This window comes from Peromyscus maniculatus, chromosome X (genome assembly GCF_049852395.1).
Source record: "Peromyscus maniculatus bairdii isolate BWxNUB_F1_BW_parent chromosome X, HU_Pman_BW_mat_3.1, whole genome shotgun sequence".
NCBI lineage: Eukaryota > Metazoa > Chordata > Mammalia > Rodentia > Cricetidae > Peromyscus > Peromyscus maniculatus.
This window is the reverse complement of record NC_134875.1, coordinates 111,745,937-111,764,527: the sequence shown is the minus strand read 5'-3', so window position 1 is coordinate 111,764,527 and position 18,591 is coordinate 111,745,937. Positions and strand designations below refer to the sequence as shown.

The 18,591-nt window shown below is 39.7% G+C and overlaps 1 protein-coding gene across 8 annotated transcripts in view; it reads right to left on the bottom strand.

The window, feature by feature from the left end:
* The window catches only part of Map7d2 (MAP7 domain containing 2), a 139,542-nt gene that overhangs the window by 25,391 nt on the left and 95,560 nt on the right, over window positions 1–18,591 (bottom strand). For all 8 annotated transcript variants that reach the window (XM_015992143.3, XM_015992147.3, XM_076562529.1 and 5 more), the window contains one exon: window positions 16,443–16,567. In XM_015992143.3, the coding sequence (XP_015847629.3) occupies window positions 16,443–16,567 (125 nt within the window). The remainder of the gene's footprint in view (window positions 1–16,442; window positions 16,568–18,591) is intronic.

Here is an 18,591-nt window from a genome sequence, read left to right as displayed (position 1 = left end):
GACTACCACCATCCCCAATCAGACCCTGTATGCCAAGCCCTACCTCTCCCAAATCCCACCCACCCTCCAAGACTGCAACTGTTCCCTGAGATAGAGCCTGCCAGCACCCGACTGGACTAAGTTCAAGATTTGAAAACTGAAATCGAGACAATAAAGAAGACACAAACTGAGGTAATGATGGAGGTGGAAAATCTGAGTAAATGAACAGGAAACACAGATGCATGCATAACCAACAGAATGCAAGAGATGGAAGAGCGGATCTCTGGCGTTGAAGATACGGTAGAGGAAATAGGTTCTTCAGTCAAAGAAAACACTAAAGCCAACAAAGGCATGACCCAAAATGTCCAGGAAATTTGGGACACCATGAAAAGACCAAACCTAAGAATAATAGGAATAGAAGAAGGAGAAGAATACCAACTCAAAGGCACAGAAAATATATTCAACAAAATCATAAAGGAAAACTTTCCCCACCTAAAGAAGGAAATGCCTATAAAGATACAAGAAGGTTACAGAACACCAAATAGACTGGATCAAAAAAAAAGTCCCCTTGCCACATAATAATCAAAACACTAAACATACAGAATAAAGAAAAAATATTAAGAGCTGCAAAGGAAATAGGCCAAGTAACATATAAAGGCAGACCCATAAGAATTAACACCTGAATTCTCAACGGAAACTCTTAAAAGCCAGAAGGACCTGGACAGATGTAATGCAGACACTAAGAGACCATGGATGCCAACCCAGACTATTATACTCAGCAAAACTCTCAATCAAGGTAAGATGGATGCCCCAAGTTGCAGAGGAACTTTGAGTGACTGTCCATGCAGCCATATGTTTCTGTTGTTAGGTAATATTATGTCCTTCTGGGGTCTTTGATAGAGTTAAAGACTAAATAATTAGAGTTGTAGTTTTCCTTAGTTATGATAGAAAGTAAATTATATATAAAACTTTGGACTCACCAAGATAGGATAGATAATGGAGTATTTTCTCTAAATTTGCCAGATACAAAAGGACTGGACATTGTGAATGTAATTCTTGATAACTGTTCTTATTGTATATAGTTTTACTATGTTAAAGGTAAAACCTTTCATTTTTATTTAGAAAAAAGGGGAAATATTGTGGAATTAGCTGAAGATGTGTTACATTCATTTATGCTGTGGAATATATGTTTAATGATGCAAAAAATAAGTGCAATGGCAAGAATAACTCTCTGGAGACAATTTCACACTTCTGAACATGAATGAACTGCAGAGCGGGACCCAAAAGTAATCCTCCCCACCCCTGCCCCACATCCTGAAATCTGGTTTTATTTTCTTCGATTTGATTTAATACCAAGTATGGTGAACACAGTCTACACACTGGCTAGGAGAGAGGGTTCTGTGATGGAGTCAGTACAACTTAGCCAACAGTTTGAAATTTATTATTCTCCAGAGAGAAAATAAAACCTATAGCTGGTTTGTGTCTCAAAAAACCAAAACCAAAACCAACAACAAAAAAAGAAAACCTATGTACATTACCTTACCCTACAAACTGACACCATAGTATGAGATACTAACAAGGACTCAACACCCCTGCCATGGAGCTTCTAGCCAAATTTGTGACCTGAATCTAACCTCAAGTAAACACCAAACCAACCTAAATCAAAGGCCATCCCTCAAATGAACTAGCTTATATGTCAAGATCATGAAAAAAAGTAAGACTAAGGAACTGTTACAAGTTAAAGAGACAAAAGAGTGAGGTATGGTGGCACATATGTACAATCCTAGTTGGGAAGTGGAGGCAAGATGACCAGGAATTCAAAGCCATTCTCAGTTACACAGTGGGTTCAAGGCTGGCCTGGGATATATACAACCCTATCAAACACACACAAAAATAAATAAGTAGTAAATAACAAAATAAAGGAGACTAAGGTGATTAAATTATCAAATGCATTGTGGTAGTCTTTTGCAGACTACATCCTGGGCTAGGGGGTAATAACATTATAAAGGACCTTATTAAGACAATTGACCAAAACTACATACATACTATAAATTAAGTAAATCAAAGTTATATTTTCTAGTTTTTATGTACTCTGAGTATGTGTATTAATTACTTTTGGTGTTGCTGCAACAAAATATCCAACAAAAGTACTTATGAAAAAGTTTATTTTGGCTTATAGTTTGAGGGACTGCAGCCTACCGTGGCACAGAAAGTATGGCAGCATGAGTGGAAGATGGAGACAGTCACACTTCATCCAGATGAGAATCAAAAAGAGAGAAATGCTTCTGCTCATATTCCCCCTTTTCTTTCTTTTTTTTTTTAAATTCAATCTGAAAGCCCAGGTTATGTGATGGTGCCAGTCATATTCAGGGTGGGTTTCCTCTCCTCAGTTAAACTCTTTAGAGACTCCCTCAAAGACAAGCCCAGAGGAATGTCTCCTAGTTGACTCCAAATCCAATCAAGTTGACAAGGAAGACCAAACATCATAGTATGTAAAAAAATGTCTTTGTTCTTTCAGGACATATCATCAGAAACATACTTTTAATAGTTCTGGGAGAAATTGGTATGTGTCTACTGACAGAGGGAATGAGAATGGTGAAACAAATGTGGGTGAAAGAGTTCTTGTAGTTTTTTTAAAGTTGACAAGGTTGAAAAAGAAAGGCTTAAAAATTGGTCCAAATTCAAGTGATCCTTTGTTAAGACTTAAACATACAGTATTATGGACTGGATAAGTATATAAATATGTGTATCTGCAGGACCAGATATCACTTGATGTTTTCAATTATCCTTTACAGGAAAAAGTTCAGATAAGAATGTAAAAGTCTAGTAAAAAACAATGGTGGTGGCAAACAACAGCCGATTCCCAACACAGGGAGCCCTAGTGCCCAGTGGTCACTTATCTGTGGGAGGGGATAGCTGCACCATGCATCTGCCAGAGATGTCTATGGAAATGGTACCTAGATAGAAGCAATGCAACATTCTTGGGTTTACAGGAGCATGTGATTTAGAGCAATGAGACATTTATCTTGACCTGTCCAAAATACCTATTGTACTAGTTATTTTCTTCTTGTTGTGACAAAATACCTAACGAAAGCAACTTAGCCAGGCAGTGGTGGCGCATGCCTTTAATCCCAGCACTCAGGAGGCAAAGCCAGGCGGATCTCTGAGTTCACGGCCAGCCTGGGCTACAAAGTGAGTTCTAGGACAGACAGCAAGGACTAAACAGAGAAAGCCTGTCTTGATTTTTTTTTTAAAAAGCAATTTAAGGAAAGAAGACTCGTGGCTTTGTTTATTTTGGTTAACAGTTTGACATGATGGCAGACACATTAGGCAGCTGGTCATGCTGTATCTGTAGTCAGGAAGCAATAATGAACACTGATGTTCCACTTGCTTTCTGCTTACCAGCCCATGGAATAGTGTTGTCCACATTTAAGGTGTGTCTTCCTACCTCAATGAACAGTCTAGAAACTACCTCACAAACATACCCAGAGTTTTTATCTCCTAGGTGATTCTAGATCATAATAAATTGATAATATTATCCATCATACCTACCTTAATTCCCCATCATATGGACTATTTTGTTTCAAATGAAGGACAAGGTAAATTAAACTATATGTTTGATTGGAAACTAACCTCCACTATGAGCTACTTCTAGAAGCAGCTATCTTGGACATAGTTTATTTTCCAAAGGTAGTTGCAATTTTACCTCACATGACAAATGATCTTATAAGTTTCTCTAACCCATTGAATCTGGACTGGCACTTGACTGATTTTGCCAGTTATGTGGCAGGAGAGAAGTAATGTTGTAATGATCCTGGGCATAATCCTTAAATGTTTGCAGTTTCCACATCCTGCCTTGGGAGATGCTAACTTTGAGGGCCATCAACTCTCAAATCTAGCCAGCATGCTGTTGGGGTCTAAGTCATATGGAGAAACTATATGTAAACACCTTGTTAACCACTCCAGTTGAGTTATCAGTCAAAATCAAGTACCAGCCACAGACTGGCTTTTGTCACTGAACACTAGGGATGTTCATCTCCAGCTGATACTAAAGCATAAATAACAGAAGATCTCAGGTGAAAACCACCCAGTCACAGTAAGTCAACCCACAAGGCAACTGCACATTAGAGCCATAGAGAACCTCCCATTAAGCTCAAGTCACAGAACTAAGAGAATCAATAATAAATCATTCTTTTAGGCCACTAGGTTTTGGGGAATAGTATCACACTAAGAATAGAGGACAACTTAAACACTGCTTTTCCTTAGACATTTCAGTTAATAATGGTTAATTATCTCTAATCTAAAATCCTGAAATTTGAAATTATCAAAAAATCCCAAACTTTTCAAGCTTCATGTCGTCACTCAAAAAGTTTTAGATTTAAGATTTTTAGATCATAGATACCCAACAGTTAAAGTCTATGGAAATATTGCAAAAGCTTGAGTAACTCTTATCATGTGAAGTATTTCTGACCTTAAGCAATATGAATGGACCTAAAGACAGTATCATGCTAAGAACCTAAAGAAATAAAGACAGTCCATATCACTATCATAATGACCAAAAGCCAACTTAGAATATTTTACACAGAACAACTGGAAGCGTAAGTAGTATATTATATTAAGACTCAGAAACAAACAGGCTACGGAAATACACTCAGGCCACACTTGATTTCTTCTGTCTAGATTTCAGATATGTTCCATATACTATTTTCAGAGTGTAGCTAAAGTTAAATCTTCTAGAACTCATAGAAGTATCTGACAATACAATGAAAAGAAACAACAACTTAAAAGAGTAATGCTAGCAATATGCATAACCATCTAACTGTGGCTTAATTTACCTGAGATCAAGGAGAACACTGTACTGTCAGAGTTTAGGTCACATTAGCCTGAGCTTTGGGACCAGAATTCAAAAGGGTTAACTATACACCCCCTACATCATTTTTAGTGTTTTTAAAGTTACATCATGGACTGGAGAAATGGCTCAGTGGTTAAGAGCACTGGCTGCTTTTCCAGAGGACCTGGGGTTCAATTCCCAGCATCTACATGGTGGCTCACAATCTTCTTTAATCCAGTTCCATGGGAATCTAGCCTTCATGGATACCAGGCACATTCTGGTACACAAACATATATGTGGGCAAAACACTCTTACACATAAATAATCTTTAAAAACTGTTGCCAAGTGGTGGTGGTGGCGGCGGCGGCGGCGGCGGCGGCGGCGGCGGCGGCGGCGGCGGCGGCGGCGGCGGCGCACACCTTTAATCCCAGCATGTGGGAGGCAGAGGCAGGCGGATCTCTGTGAGTTCGAGGCCAGCCTGGGCTACAGAGCGAGATCCAGGACAGTCAAGGATACACAGTGAAACCCTGTCTTGGACAAAACAAAAAAGAAAACTGTTTAAAAAATAAGAGCCACATTTCTAGTATGCAGGGATAAAATGTCAAAAATAAATGGAGTTTACTTATGTGTGACATTGTTTTTAATATCAAGTTCCTTTTTCTTGTCTTTCTTCAATATTGAATATATAAAATAAAGTTGACAAAATATGTTAAGGTATAAAGAATGAAACAATAAGTGTTGAAACACCCACCATCTAATCCAGAAGACAGACATTATCATTATGTCGAAAACTCCTGTGTGGCCCTCCCTTGTCTGATCCCCTTCTTCCCTCATTCAAAGAGGCCAGTAACATCCTGGATTTCATGTCTGCCATGTTCTTATTTTCATAAAAAATTCACTTTACCATATTTAATTTTAAAGAGCATTTAGGTAGTATATCTGGGAACTAAAAATAAATGGAATCTATTATTGGCATTCATATCTTGCTTTTCCCACTCATTATAACATTTCTGAGATCCACCCATGTGGTTGTGGGCAATTGTGATCAATGTTTTACATTACTGTATAGTTTGGCTGAATTTTCTTAAATAATTTAAACTCCCATGATTCTCTAGATCAGTCCATAACCACTGTAATCCATCCACTAATTTTCACCAAGTGGGAACCTATCTTTCTGGGCATTTTATTTTTATTTATTTGGGGAGAGGGGTTTCAATATGTAGCCTATGCTAGCTCAGGCTAGCCTAGAATTTATGTGATCCTTCTGTCTCAACCATCCAAATACTATGATTATAGCTGTATGCCACCAAAACATCTAGCTTTTCAGTACTGGGGGCATTTCTGGCTGAGGTAGAAACCTATTGCAATAAAAACTCCATGGAATCTATAAGGGTGACCCTAGCTAAGACTCTTAGCAATGGGGGATAGGGAGCCTGAACTGGTCATCTCCTCTAACCAAGCAAGGCTTCCAGCAGTGGGACTGGGTCACCAACCAAGCCATAAAACCCTTGATCTACAATCTGACCTGCCTGCAAGATGTGCTTGGTTAAAGGTGGCACAGAACTTATGGGAGTGGCCAACCAATGACTGGTACAACTTGAGGCCCACACCATGAGAGGGAGCCCATGCCTGACACTGCCTGGATGGCCAGGAACTAGAGGCTAGATGGCCCAATACCTAGAATAGAACCAAACACAACTGGCAAAAAAAATCAATGAAATGATTCCTAATGATATTCTGCTATATTCATTGACCAGAGCCTAGCCTAATTATCATCAATGAGACTTCATCCAGCAACTGCTAGGAGCAGATACAAGAACCTACAGCCAAATATTAGGTTCAGGGAACTTGGGGAATCCCACAGAAGAGGCGGAGGAAGGACTGTAAGATCCAGAGGGGTCAAGGATACCAGGAGAACATGGCCCACAGAATCAACTAAGTAGTGCTCATAGAGACTGAACCAACAATCAGGGAACCTGTATATGTCTGACTTAGGTCCTCTGCTTTTATGGTATGGTTATGCTTATGGGACTCCTAACAGTGGGACCAGGGGTTGTCTCCGAATCTTTTGCCTGCTTTTGGGACCCTTTTCCTCCTACTGGGTAGCCTCACCCAGCCTTAGGAGACCTGCTCTTTTCTGAAGGGAAAAGGAGTAGTAGATCTGGGGGAAAGAAAAGGTGTGTGTATGGGAACTGGGAGGAGGAAAGGGAGGGGAAACTGTAGTTAGGATGCAATATATAAGAGAATGTGGTGATATATTGTGTACCCTAATAAATTTGCCTAAAGATCAGAGAACAGAAAAAGTCATTATACTAAACATAGAAGCCAGGCAGTGGTGGCACACACCTTTAATCCTAGCACTTGGAAGGCAGAGATCTGTCTGGATCTCTGTAAATTCAAAGCTACCCTGGATTATATGAGATTGACTCAGTCTAGGAGAGAAACAGAGCCAGGCAGTGATGGCACACACCTTTAACCCAATACTTGGGAGTCACATACTTTAATTGCAGCACTAGGAAAGTTGAGACAGGAAATGATATGGGTGGGTGGAGAAAGGTATATAAGGCGTGAGGACACAGGAACTAAAGTCTTTCCGCTGAGGAAAGCTTTTCAGGCTGAGGAGTCTTAGAAGTAAGAGGTAGCTTGTTCCTTTGCCTCTCCGATCTTTCACCCTAATATCAGTCTCTGGGCGGTTTTTATAAAAAAGACCATTTAGGATTGTGTTATATATGGCACCCAACATGGGGCTTGAACCCATGACCCTGAGATTAAGAGTCTCATGCCACTTCAGGCAAATTTATTAGGTTACACAATATATCAGCACAAGAGAATAAATCAATTTATTAAAAAGGGTAAAACCATGAAACACTTGTTTCTCTTTAGTCCGCTCAACTCTTTTATAAAAGTTAAGCATTCTTTTTTTCATCTTTTTTTCTGTTTTATTTTTGCTTTGCTTTCTTTGCTTATTTTTAGGTTAATCATTATTTTTTTCCAAGGCAAGGTTTCTCTGTGTAACTTTGGAGCCTGTCCTAGAACTCGTTCTGTAGATCAGGCTGGTATTGAACTCACAGAGATCTGTCTGCCTCTGCCTCCCTAATTTTGGGATTAAAGGCATGTGCCACCACCGCCTGCCAGGTTAATCATTCCTAATAGGAAGTTTTGAAATCTGAAATGCTCCATATTCCAAAGCTTTTTGAGCATCATAACACTACTCAAAAAGTTTCAGATTTCAAAAGGTCAAATCAGGGATACTTAACCAATGAAGTCTATGCAAGGTTCCCCAAACCTAAGTAAATGAAATGTGAAGCATCCCTAGTTCCAAGCAGTCCTAATGGACTAAGACAGACCCATACTGAGCACCTATTGTATAACAAGTAATAATGACCGTTCCCATCCTCAAAGCAGTTTTGCAGAAGAACACTAACTGAGCATAAAATGCTGATACAATGCAAATGAGCTTCAGATTAACAAGGCTCTAACTGGGACCTGCCTTCTCACTTCATACAGGTCTCCCTTCAAATGTTACATTGAGGGACATATGCTCAAAGCACATTATATACTTGCACGAAGATGTTCTTATATAACCCTGCATAGAAAAACATCTGGGGGAGATATTCAGGCCCGGCGGTAGCCGGCAGAGACATTCAGTCCCAGCGGCGGCCCACAGAGGTAGACAGGCCCGGCGGCAGAGACAAGCAGACGCAGGTAGGCCTGCGGCGGGGGCCGGTGGAGGTAGACGGGCCCAGCGGCGGCAGCTGACAGGGATATTCAGACCCAGCAGCAGCCGGCAGAGACATTCGGGCCCAGCGGCGGCCCGCTGAGGTAAACGGGCCTGGCGGCAGCGGCCGACAGGGACATTCAGGCCCGGCAGCAGCCGGCAGAGACATTCAGGCCCAGCGGCGGCCCACAGAGGTAGACAGGCCCGGCGGCAGAGACAAGCAGACGCAGGTAGGCCTGCGGCGGCGGCCCGCGGAGGTAGACGGGCCCAGCAGCAGCCCGCTGAGGTAAACGGGCCTGGCGGCAGCAGCCGACAGGGACATTCAGGCCCGGCAGCAGCGGGCAGAGACATTCAGGCCCAGCGGCGGCCCACAGAGGTAGACAGGCCCGGCGGCAGAGACAAGCAGACGCAGGTAGGCCTGCGGCGGCCGCCTGTGGAGGAAGACGGACCCAGCGGCAGCCCGCTGAGGTAGACGTGCAGCGGCCGACAGGGACATTCAGGCCCGGTGGCGGCCCCCAGAGGCAGACAGACCCAGCGGCAGCTGACAGGGACATACAGTCCCGGCGGCGGACCGCAGAGGTAAACAGGCCCAGGGACGGAGACAAGCAGACACAGCTTGGAACAGGGACGCCCCTAACCCCAACATCTGGGGAAGAAGCTATCTCCGTGGGTCAGAACCAGAACGAATCTGAACACTCCGTCTGAGGACAACTCAGGACCCAGCTGCTGATCCTGTGAAACCCAACAACTTGGAGGTGTTGGTGAGACTACCCTGCTCAGCTGAAACCCATCTGGGAGAGGATTCAGATGCCTACAGTTTAAAGTCTGAAGAAACAAGATCAGCTGAGGAGTTGACAAATGAACAAAAAGTGACCTGAGAACACAGAAGAAGGCGCTACCCAGACACCAAACCAGATCACCAGAATCATAAGTATATAATTCACCGATCGAAATCAGCTGCCCCTGAAGAAATAGCCCAAAAGCACCAATTTAACCAAGAACCCCTACTAAACCAAGACTAAAAATTAGAACAAGAGAGGCACTCTCAGACACAGACACCACCTGCACCTCACAGAGGAAGAGATGAGTAGGCGCCAGTGCAAAAATACAGGCAACAACATAAAGACCTATATGGCAACATCAGAACCTAGTGATTCTACACCTGCAAGACCTAAACATACCATTACAGAAGAAACAGAAGAAATCAACCCTAAAAATGACATTAAGAAGATGATAGAGGCCCTTAAAGAAGAAATAAAACATTCCCTCAATGAGGAAATAAAAACTTTCCTTAAAGAGGAATTGAAAAACTACCTTAAAGAGGAAATAAAAACTTTCCTTAAAGAGGAAATAAAAAACTCCCTTAAAGAGGAAATAAAAACTTCCCTTAAAGAGGAAATGAAAAACTCCATTAAAGAGGAAATAAAAAACTCCCTTAAAGAAATGGAAGAAAAAACGAACAAAAAATGGGAAGAAATCAAAGAAAGCCAAGAAAAAGCAATTAAACAGATGAAAGAAACATTCCAAGATCTGAAAAATGAATTTGAGACAATAAAGAAAACACAGGCTGAGGGAATGCTGGAAATAGAAATCCTGACAAAACGAACAGGAACTACAGAAACAAGCATAACCAACCGATTGCAAGAGATGGAACAGAGAATCTCTGACACTGAAGACACGATAGAGAAAATAGATTCGTCAGTCAAAGAAAACAATAAAGACAAAAAAGTCCTAACACAAAACGTCCAGGAAATTTGGGACACCATGAAAAGACCAAACCTAAGAATAATAGGGATAGAAGAAGGAGAAGAATACCAACTCAAAGGCACAGAAAATATATTTAACAAAATCATAGAAGAAAACTTTCCTAACCTAAAGAAAGAAATACCTATGAAGATACAAGAAGCTTACAGAACACCGAATAGGCTGGATCCAAAAAAAAAGTCCCCTCGCCACATAATAATCAAAACACTAAACACACAGAATAAAGAAAAAATATTAAGAGCTGCAAAGGAAAAGGACCAAGTAACTTATAAAGGCAAACCCATCAGAATAACACCAGACTACTCAGTAGAGACTATGAAAGATAGAAGATCATGGACAAACCTCATGCAGACACTAAGAGACCATGGATGCCAACCCAGACTATTATACCCAGCAAAACTCTTAATCACCATAGGCGGAGTAAACAAAATATTCCAGGATAAAACCAGATTTAATCAATACCTGTCCACAAACCCAGCCCTACAGAAAGCACTAGAAGGGAAAATTCAACCCAAAGAAGCTAAACACATCCATGAAAAATCAAGCAATAGATAATCCTACACCAACATACACCACAGAAGGACAACACAACACAACCAAAAAAATAACAGGAATTAACAATCACTGGTCATTAATATCCATCAATATCAATGGTCTCAACTCACCTATAAAAAGACACAGACTAACAGAATGGATTAGAAAACAGGACCCATCCATATGCTGCATACAAGAAACACACCTTAACTCCAAAGACAGACACTACCTCCGAGTAAAGGGCTGGGAAAGGGTTTTCCAAGCAAATGGACCTAAGAAACAAGCTGGTGTAGCTATCCTAATATCTAATAAAATAGACTTCAAACTAAAATCAATCAAAAGAGACCAGGATGGACATTACATATTCATCACAGGAAAAATCCACCAAGATGAAGTCTCGATTCTAAACATTTATGCTCCAAATACAAAAGCACCCACATTCATAAAAGAAACACTACTAAAGTTTAAAACGCACATCAAACCCCACACATTAGTAGTGGGAGATTTTAACACACCACTCTCACCAAAAGATAGATCTACCAGACTGAAACTTAACAAAGAAATAAAGGACCTAACAGATGTTATGACTCAAATGGACCTAATAGATATATACAGAATATTCCATCCTAACACAAAAGAATATACCTTCTTCTCAGCACCCCATGGAACCTTCTCAAAAATTGACCACATGCTTGGACACAAAACAAATCTCAACAGATACAAAAAAATTGGAATAACCTCCTGTATTTTATCAGACCACCAAGCCTTAAAGTTAGAACTCAATAACAACAAAAATTATAGAAAACCCACAAACTCATGGAAACTGAATAATACCCACCTGAAACATCAATGGGTCAAGGAAGAAATAAAGACAGAAATTAAAGAGTTCCTAGAATTCAATGAAAATGAAAGTACAACATACCCAAACTTATGGGACACTATGAAAGCAGTGCTAAGAGGAAAATTCATAGCTCTAAATGCACACATAAAGAAGATGGAGCAATCCCATACCAATGAATTAACAGCACAACTGAAAGCTCTAGAACAAAAAGAAACAAACTCACCCAGGAGAAATAGACGCCAGGAAATAATCAAATTGAGGGCTGAAATCAACGAAATAGAAAACAAGAGAACAATACAAAAAATCAATGAAACAAAGAGTTGGTTCTTTGAAAAAATCAACAAGATAGACAAACCACTAGCCAAATTAACCAAAAGGCAAAGAGAGAACACCCAAATTCACAAAATCAGAAATGAAAAGGGAGACATAACAACAGACAATGAGGAAATCCAGAGAATCATCAGATCATACTTCAAAAACCTGTACTCCACAAAAATGGAAAACCAGGAAGAAATGGACAATTTTCTGGATAAATACCAAATACCAAAATTAAATCAAGACCAGATAAACCATTTAAATAGACCAATAACCCCTAAAGAAATAGAAACAGTCATCAAAAGTCTCCCAACTAAAAAAAGCCCAGGACCAGATGGTTTCAGTGCAGAATTCTACCTGACTTTCAAAGAAGAACTAATACCAATCCTCTTCAAAGTGTTCCACACAATAGAAACAGAAGGAACACTACCAAACTCTTTTTATGAGGCTACAATTACCCTGATACCCAAACCACACAAAGATGCAACAAAGAAAGAGAACTACAGACCAATCTCCCTCATGAACATTGATGCAAAAATACTCAACAAAATATTGGCAAACCGAATCCAAGAATACATCAAAACAATCATCCATCACGACCAAGTAGGATTCATCCCAGGGATGCAAGGATGGTTCAACATACGGAAATCAGTCAATGTAATACACCATATAAACAAACTGAAAGAAAAAAACCACATGATCATCTCCCTAGATGCTGAAAAAGCCTTTGACAAAATCCAACACCCCTTCATGATAAAGGTCTTAGAAAGAATAGGAATACAAGGAACATTTCTAAACATAATAAAAGCAATTTATAGCAAGCCAACAGCAAACATCAAATTAAATGGAGAGAAACTCAAAGCGATACCACTAAATTCAGGAACAAGACAAGGCTGTCCACTCTCCCCATATTTATTCAATATAGTACTAGAAGTTCTAGCTAGAGCAATAAGACAACAAAAGGAGATCAAAGGGATACAAATTGGCAAGGAAGAAGTCAAACTTTCACTATTTGCAGATGATATGATAGTATACATAAGTGACCCCAAAAACTCTACCAGGGAACTTCTACAGCTGATAAACTCCTTCAGTAAAGTGGCAGGATACAAGATCAACTCAAAAAAATCAGTAGCCCTCCTATACACAAATGATAAAAGGGCTGAGAAAGAAGTCAGAGAAACATCACCCTTTACAATAGCCACAAATAATATAAAATACCTTGGGATAACACTAACTAAACAAGTGAAAGACCTTTTTGATAAGAACTTTAAATCTCTAAAGAAAGAAATTGAAGAAGATATCAGAAAATGGAAGGATCTCCCATGCTCATGGATAGGTAGGATTAACATAGTAAAAATGGCAATCTTACCAAAAGCAATCTACAGATTCAATGCAATCCCCATCAAAATCCCAACACAATTCTTCACAGACTTGGAAAGAAAAATACTCAACTTTATATGGAAAAACAAAAGACCCAGGATAGCTAAAAGAATCCTATACGATAAAGCAACCCTTGGAGGCATCACCATCCCCGACCTCAAACTCTACTATAGAGCTATAGTAATAAAAACAGCTTGGTACTGGTATAAAAACCGACATACGGACCAATGGAATCGAATTGAAGACCCTGACATTAATCCATGCACATATGAACACCTGGTTTTTGACAAAGGAGCCAAAACTATACAATGGAACAAAGAAAGTATCTTCAACAAATGGTGCTGGCATAACTGGATGTCAATATGTAAAAGATTACAAATAGATCCCTATCTGTCACCATGCACAAAACTCAAGTCCAAGTGGATCAAAGACCTAAACATAAATCCAGTTACACTAAACTTAATAGAAAAGAAGATAGGAAGCACTCTTGAACGCATTGGCACTGGAGACCATTTCCTAAATAAAACACCGACAGCACAGACCCTGAGCACAACCATTAATAAATGGGACCTCTCAAAACTGAGAAGCTTTTGCAGGGCAAAAGTCACAGTCAATAAGACAAAAAGACAGCCAACAGATTGGGAAAAGATCTTCACCAACCCCACATCTGACAGAGGATTGATCTCCACAATATATAAAGAACTCAAGAAACTAGACATCAAAGCACTGAACAGTCCAATTAAAAAATGGGCTAAAGAGCTAAACAGAGAATTCACAAAACAAGAACTACAAATGGCTGAAAGACATTTAAAGAAATGCTCAACATCCTTAATCATCAGAGAAATGCAAATCAAAACGACTCTGAGATACCACCTTACACCTGTTAGAATGGCTAAGATCAAAAACACCAATGACAACCAATGTTGGAGAGGATGTGGAGCAAAGGGAACACTCCTCCACTGTTGGTGGGAATGTAAACTTGTACAACCACTATGGAAATCAGTATGGCGGTTTCTCAGAAAATTAGGAATCAAACTACCTCAAGACCCAGCCATCCCACTCTTGGGCATATACCCAAAGAATGCTGATACATACCATAAAGATACATGCTCAGCTATGTTCATAGCAGCACTATTTGTAATAGCCAGAACCTGGAAACAACCTAGATGCCCATCAACGGAAGAATGGATGAAAAAAATGTGGTACATATACACAATGGAGTACTACTCAGCAGAGAAAAACAATGAAAGCATGAAATTTGCAGGCAAATGGATGGAACTAGAAAATATCATCCTGAGTGAGGTAACCTAAACCCAGAAAGACAGTTATGGTATGTACTCACTCATTGGTGGATTCTAGATATAAAATGAACAATCAGACCACAACCCATAGAACCATAGAGGCTATATATATATAGCATGGAGGTCCGTAGGACGACTGTGGCATATAATAAATTTCAGTTTTACTCAATTATTGAAAAAAAAATAGCCAAATGAATGGAAACACATGAACTATGAACCAAAGACTGAGGGGCTCCCAGCTGGATCAGGCCCTCTGAATAGGTGAGACAGTTGATTGGCTTGATCAGTTTGGGAGGCATTTAGGCAGTGGGACCAAGTCCTTTGCTCATTCCATGAGTTGGCTATTTGAAACCAGGAACGTATGCAGGGACACTTGGCTCAGTCTGGGAGGAAGGGACTGGACCTCCCTGGACTGAGTCTACCAAGTCGATCACAGTCCTCGGGGGAGGACTTGTCCTGGAGGAGATGGGAATGGAGGGTGGGCTGGGGATAAGGGGAGGGCGTGGGAGGGGGGAGAATAGGGGAACCCATGGCTGATATGTAGAACTGAATGGTATTGTAAAATAAAAAATATATATCACAAAAAAAAAAAAATTAAACTCAGCTTTCTCCCTCATAAAAAAAAAAAAAAAAAAAAAAGAAAAACATCTGGGTAAACTGGGCCTGGTGGCAGACACCTGTAATCTCAGCCACTGAAGAGTATGAGGCAGGAGGATTATGAGTCAAGGTCCTCCTGGGCTTGAAGACACCTGGTCTCCACCACTACCACCACCAACAAAAATCTCCAAAAGACAACAAATAGTTCCTATTTTTCCAAATTAAAACTACATTGTTCCTTCTCTCTTAATACTACTTTTATCTTCCTACTACACTTCTAGATTAAGTTGTTACTGAATCACTCTTTTTATTTATTATTACTGTATGTGTGCATAATGAGGGAATGTGTACAATGGTGCATGTGTAGTGGACAACTCTATTGTGTTGTTTTTTCCTTCCACTTTTAGGTGGGTTCCAAGGATCAAATTCAGGTAGCCAGGCTTTTGTAGCAAGCACCTTTAGCAATTAAACCATTTCACTGAACTTTGCTGAATCACTTTTGTTAATGACTATTGGTAAAATCTTTTAGTAACTTAGGACAGTGATCATAAATTTGTTTATTTATATTGTCCTTGTTGAGTTTATCCATTCCTAATAAAAAATATATGTTTTGTTTTAAAATGTTGGGCTATGTGTGGTAACATATACCTATTATCCCAACATTGTAGAAGCAGAGGTAGAAAGATCAGTTCAAAGACATCCTTGGTTACATGAGACTCTGTCTCCAAAACAAAATTGCTAACCACCAATAATCTGTTCAAGAGACAGACAGTGAGACAGTAAGATGAAGAGAAAGGGAGATGGTAAGCAGGTGCCTGTGCACAATGCAGTAACTTCAATCCAGAGATAAACACGGTACAATCAAAAGAGAAAGGATAATGCCAGGGGAGATAAAGAAGGGGAAAAATGGAATTGAAGGCCCTAAAGAGAAATGTATCACCTTGGCAAATATGAATCTTATATATGTTACCAAGCAGCTAACTTATAAATGGTCTCTCATTTATCCAGAAGATATATAAGTGTGTAGACACATACATGAAAGGCAGGCATTTGTCCTGCTCACCCCTTCTTGCTGGTCATGCTATTGGCAGAACAGAAGCCACAATGTTGGATGGTACCAAATCAAACTAAACTAAACTGCCTGTCAAGCATCAGAGTTCTGGCAAGGGCAGATGTGCTTACTTGGATTTCACAGGAGAAGATGACTTCTTAGGAATGTCTTCAGGAGGCTCGCATCTTCTCAGTGGGGACCCGAGACCCCCAGTGGAAACAGAAGTTGTCACTCGTCCCTTCCTGACTTTCTCCATCTGTAGGTGACAAAGAATATGATAGCCACAGCCCATGACTGGTACTACATCTACAAGTTGAAAAACTATCTCAGATAGAAGTGATACAGTTTTCTTTCAGAGGGATCAATATAAAGGTCTAATGCTTCATGTGACATGAATCTTTGTAGAGATTTTTGATACCATGAGATTATTGCATTTAGGTCATCAAATTGGAATAATTTTTTTTTGTCTCAACATGGAGATCCTCTGCCATACACTTTGTTACCTTATCAAGAGGTAACAGCATAACCACATTATGGCCCTAAACATATAGGAATTGGAAAGGGTACAAAAACATACACTTTTAGCTCAGAGGCGTCTGGGCCCTGAGTCTGAAGTACATAGTGTTTTCAGCAATAGGGACTTACCTTCCACTTCCGGGGGGTGGGGGTGGGGTGGAAGTGAGCAACCAAGGCCAACAACAATAGTCTATAATGTTTTGGGAGTCTCTTGGATAACCCTGATTAACAATTCCAAAGAGAGCTTCTTATACTTGGTTATATATTTAGGAATTAATATGAATATATATATATATACATTCATACATATACACATAAATATACATACACACATATACAACTAATGAAAAAAGAGGCTATGAATTTGAAAGAGCAAAGAGAAGTACATGGGAGGGCTTGGAGGGAGGAAAAGGAAGGTAGAAATGATGTAATTATAATCTCAAAATAAAATAATTTAAAACATTAAATTCAAATAAACATAATATATACATTTATTACAAAACCTTTACTAGAAGAAGGTAATTTTAATATCCAAGATGCTGAGTTGTAAACTGTGAGGCATACATAGTATAATAGAGTGCAAAACACATATTTCTATTTTTCCCCTTACTTCTCTTAGTAGAAGGCAATAGATGAGCATTACAGACTGGCGTGAAGAAAGAGCTTCACCTTCTTTCCTTACTGCACTTTTCTGTAACAAGTCCTCATTTGGTCCCCACAATAGCAACCTTCCTCCACAAATAATCCATTTTACAGCAAAATCCAAGAGTTATAAAGACTCCCATTTTTAACTATCTCAGGACAACCATGAATTTGAAAAAAATATGTTATTACAAAGTGTTCAACAGAGCTGAAGATATAAGATAAGTGGTGGACTATTTATGTAACATGTAAGTTCCTGGACTTCCAAGATTACAAATGATAAATAATGAATGAAACTAAAAATGTTCAATAGTAATATAGTAGTTTTAACATAAATTGTTATGTATCAACAACTGATAATGCAATTGCTACTCCTCCTTCCTTCAATGAGAGCTCAATTCTCTTCCTATTGAATCTCAGTGACTGGTTTTAATGACCTGCATAAGGCTTAACTCAGAAACTGGAGATTAAAGGCATTGCAGCTTCTATTTTATAACATTGGATTGTGTGCTCTGGGAGAAGTCAGCCATTTGGGACTTATAAGCAGGCTTGTGGAGAGGCTTATGTAGTAAGGAATGGAGGTTGTCTGTCCTCCAGCATCCCTGTAATGGATGTCTTACAAGAGGCCCAGTCATACTTTCAGATGACAAAGCCCTGGTCAGCATTCTGACTAAATCCTCCTGAAAGACCCTGTACCAAAACTACCAAGCTCTCAATTGAGCTACCCTGAGTTTCAGACCCAGGGAACCTATGAGTGAAGACGTATTTGTTTTTATTTAATCTGCCAAGGTTTAGGGTTCTTTGCTATGTAGCAAATGATAACACAAATAAGTATGACATATACAATTCTAAATAAATATACAGAATTGAGGGTACCTGCTTAACAGTCATTTTACTGACAGTGTCCATATGACATTTAAAAAAATTCAAAGGCTATTGTGAGTGAAGGTTGGCCAAGAACCTCAGCTTTAGTTGCATACAGAGGCAAGACTCTTAGAATCGGAGCCTTGAGGAATCAGAGGACCCCTGCAACAATCCTTCTGACTCATGTCCTCTGAAAGAAAGGCTGTATTATCACAACGGTATCATTAGGAATCTGCAACAAGGCATTAAGATTCAGGG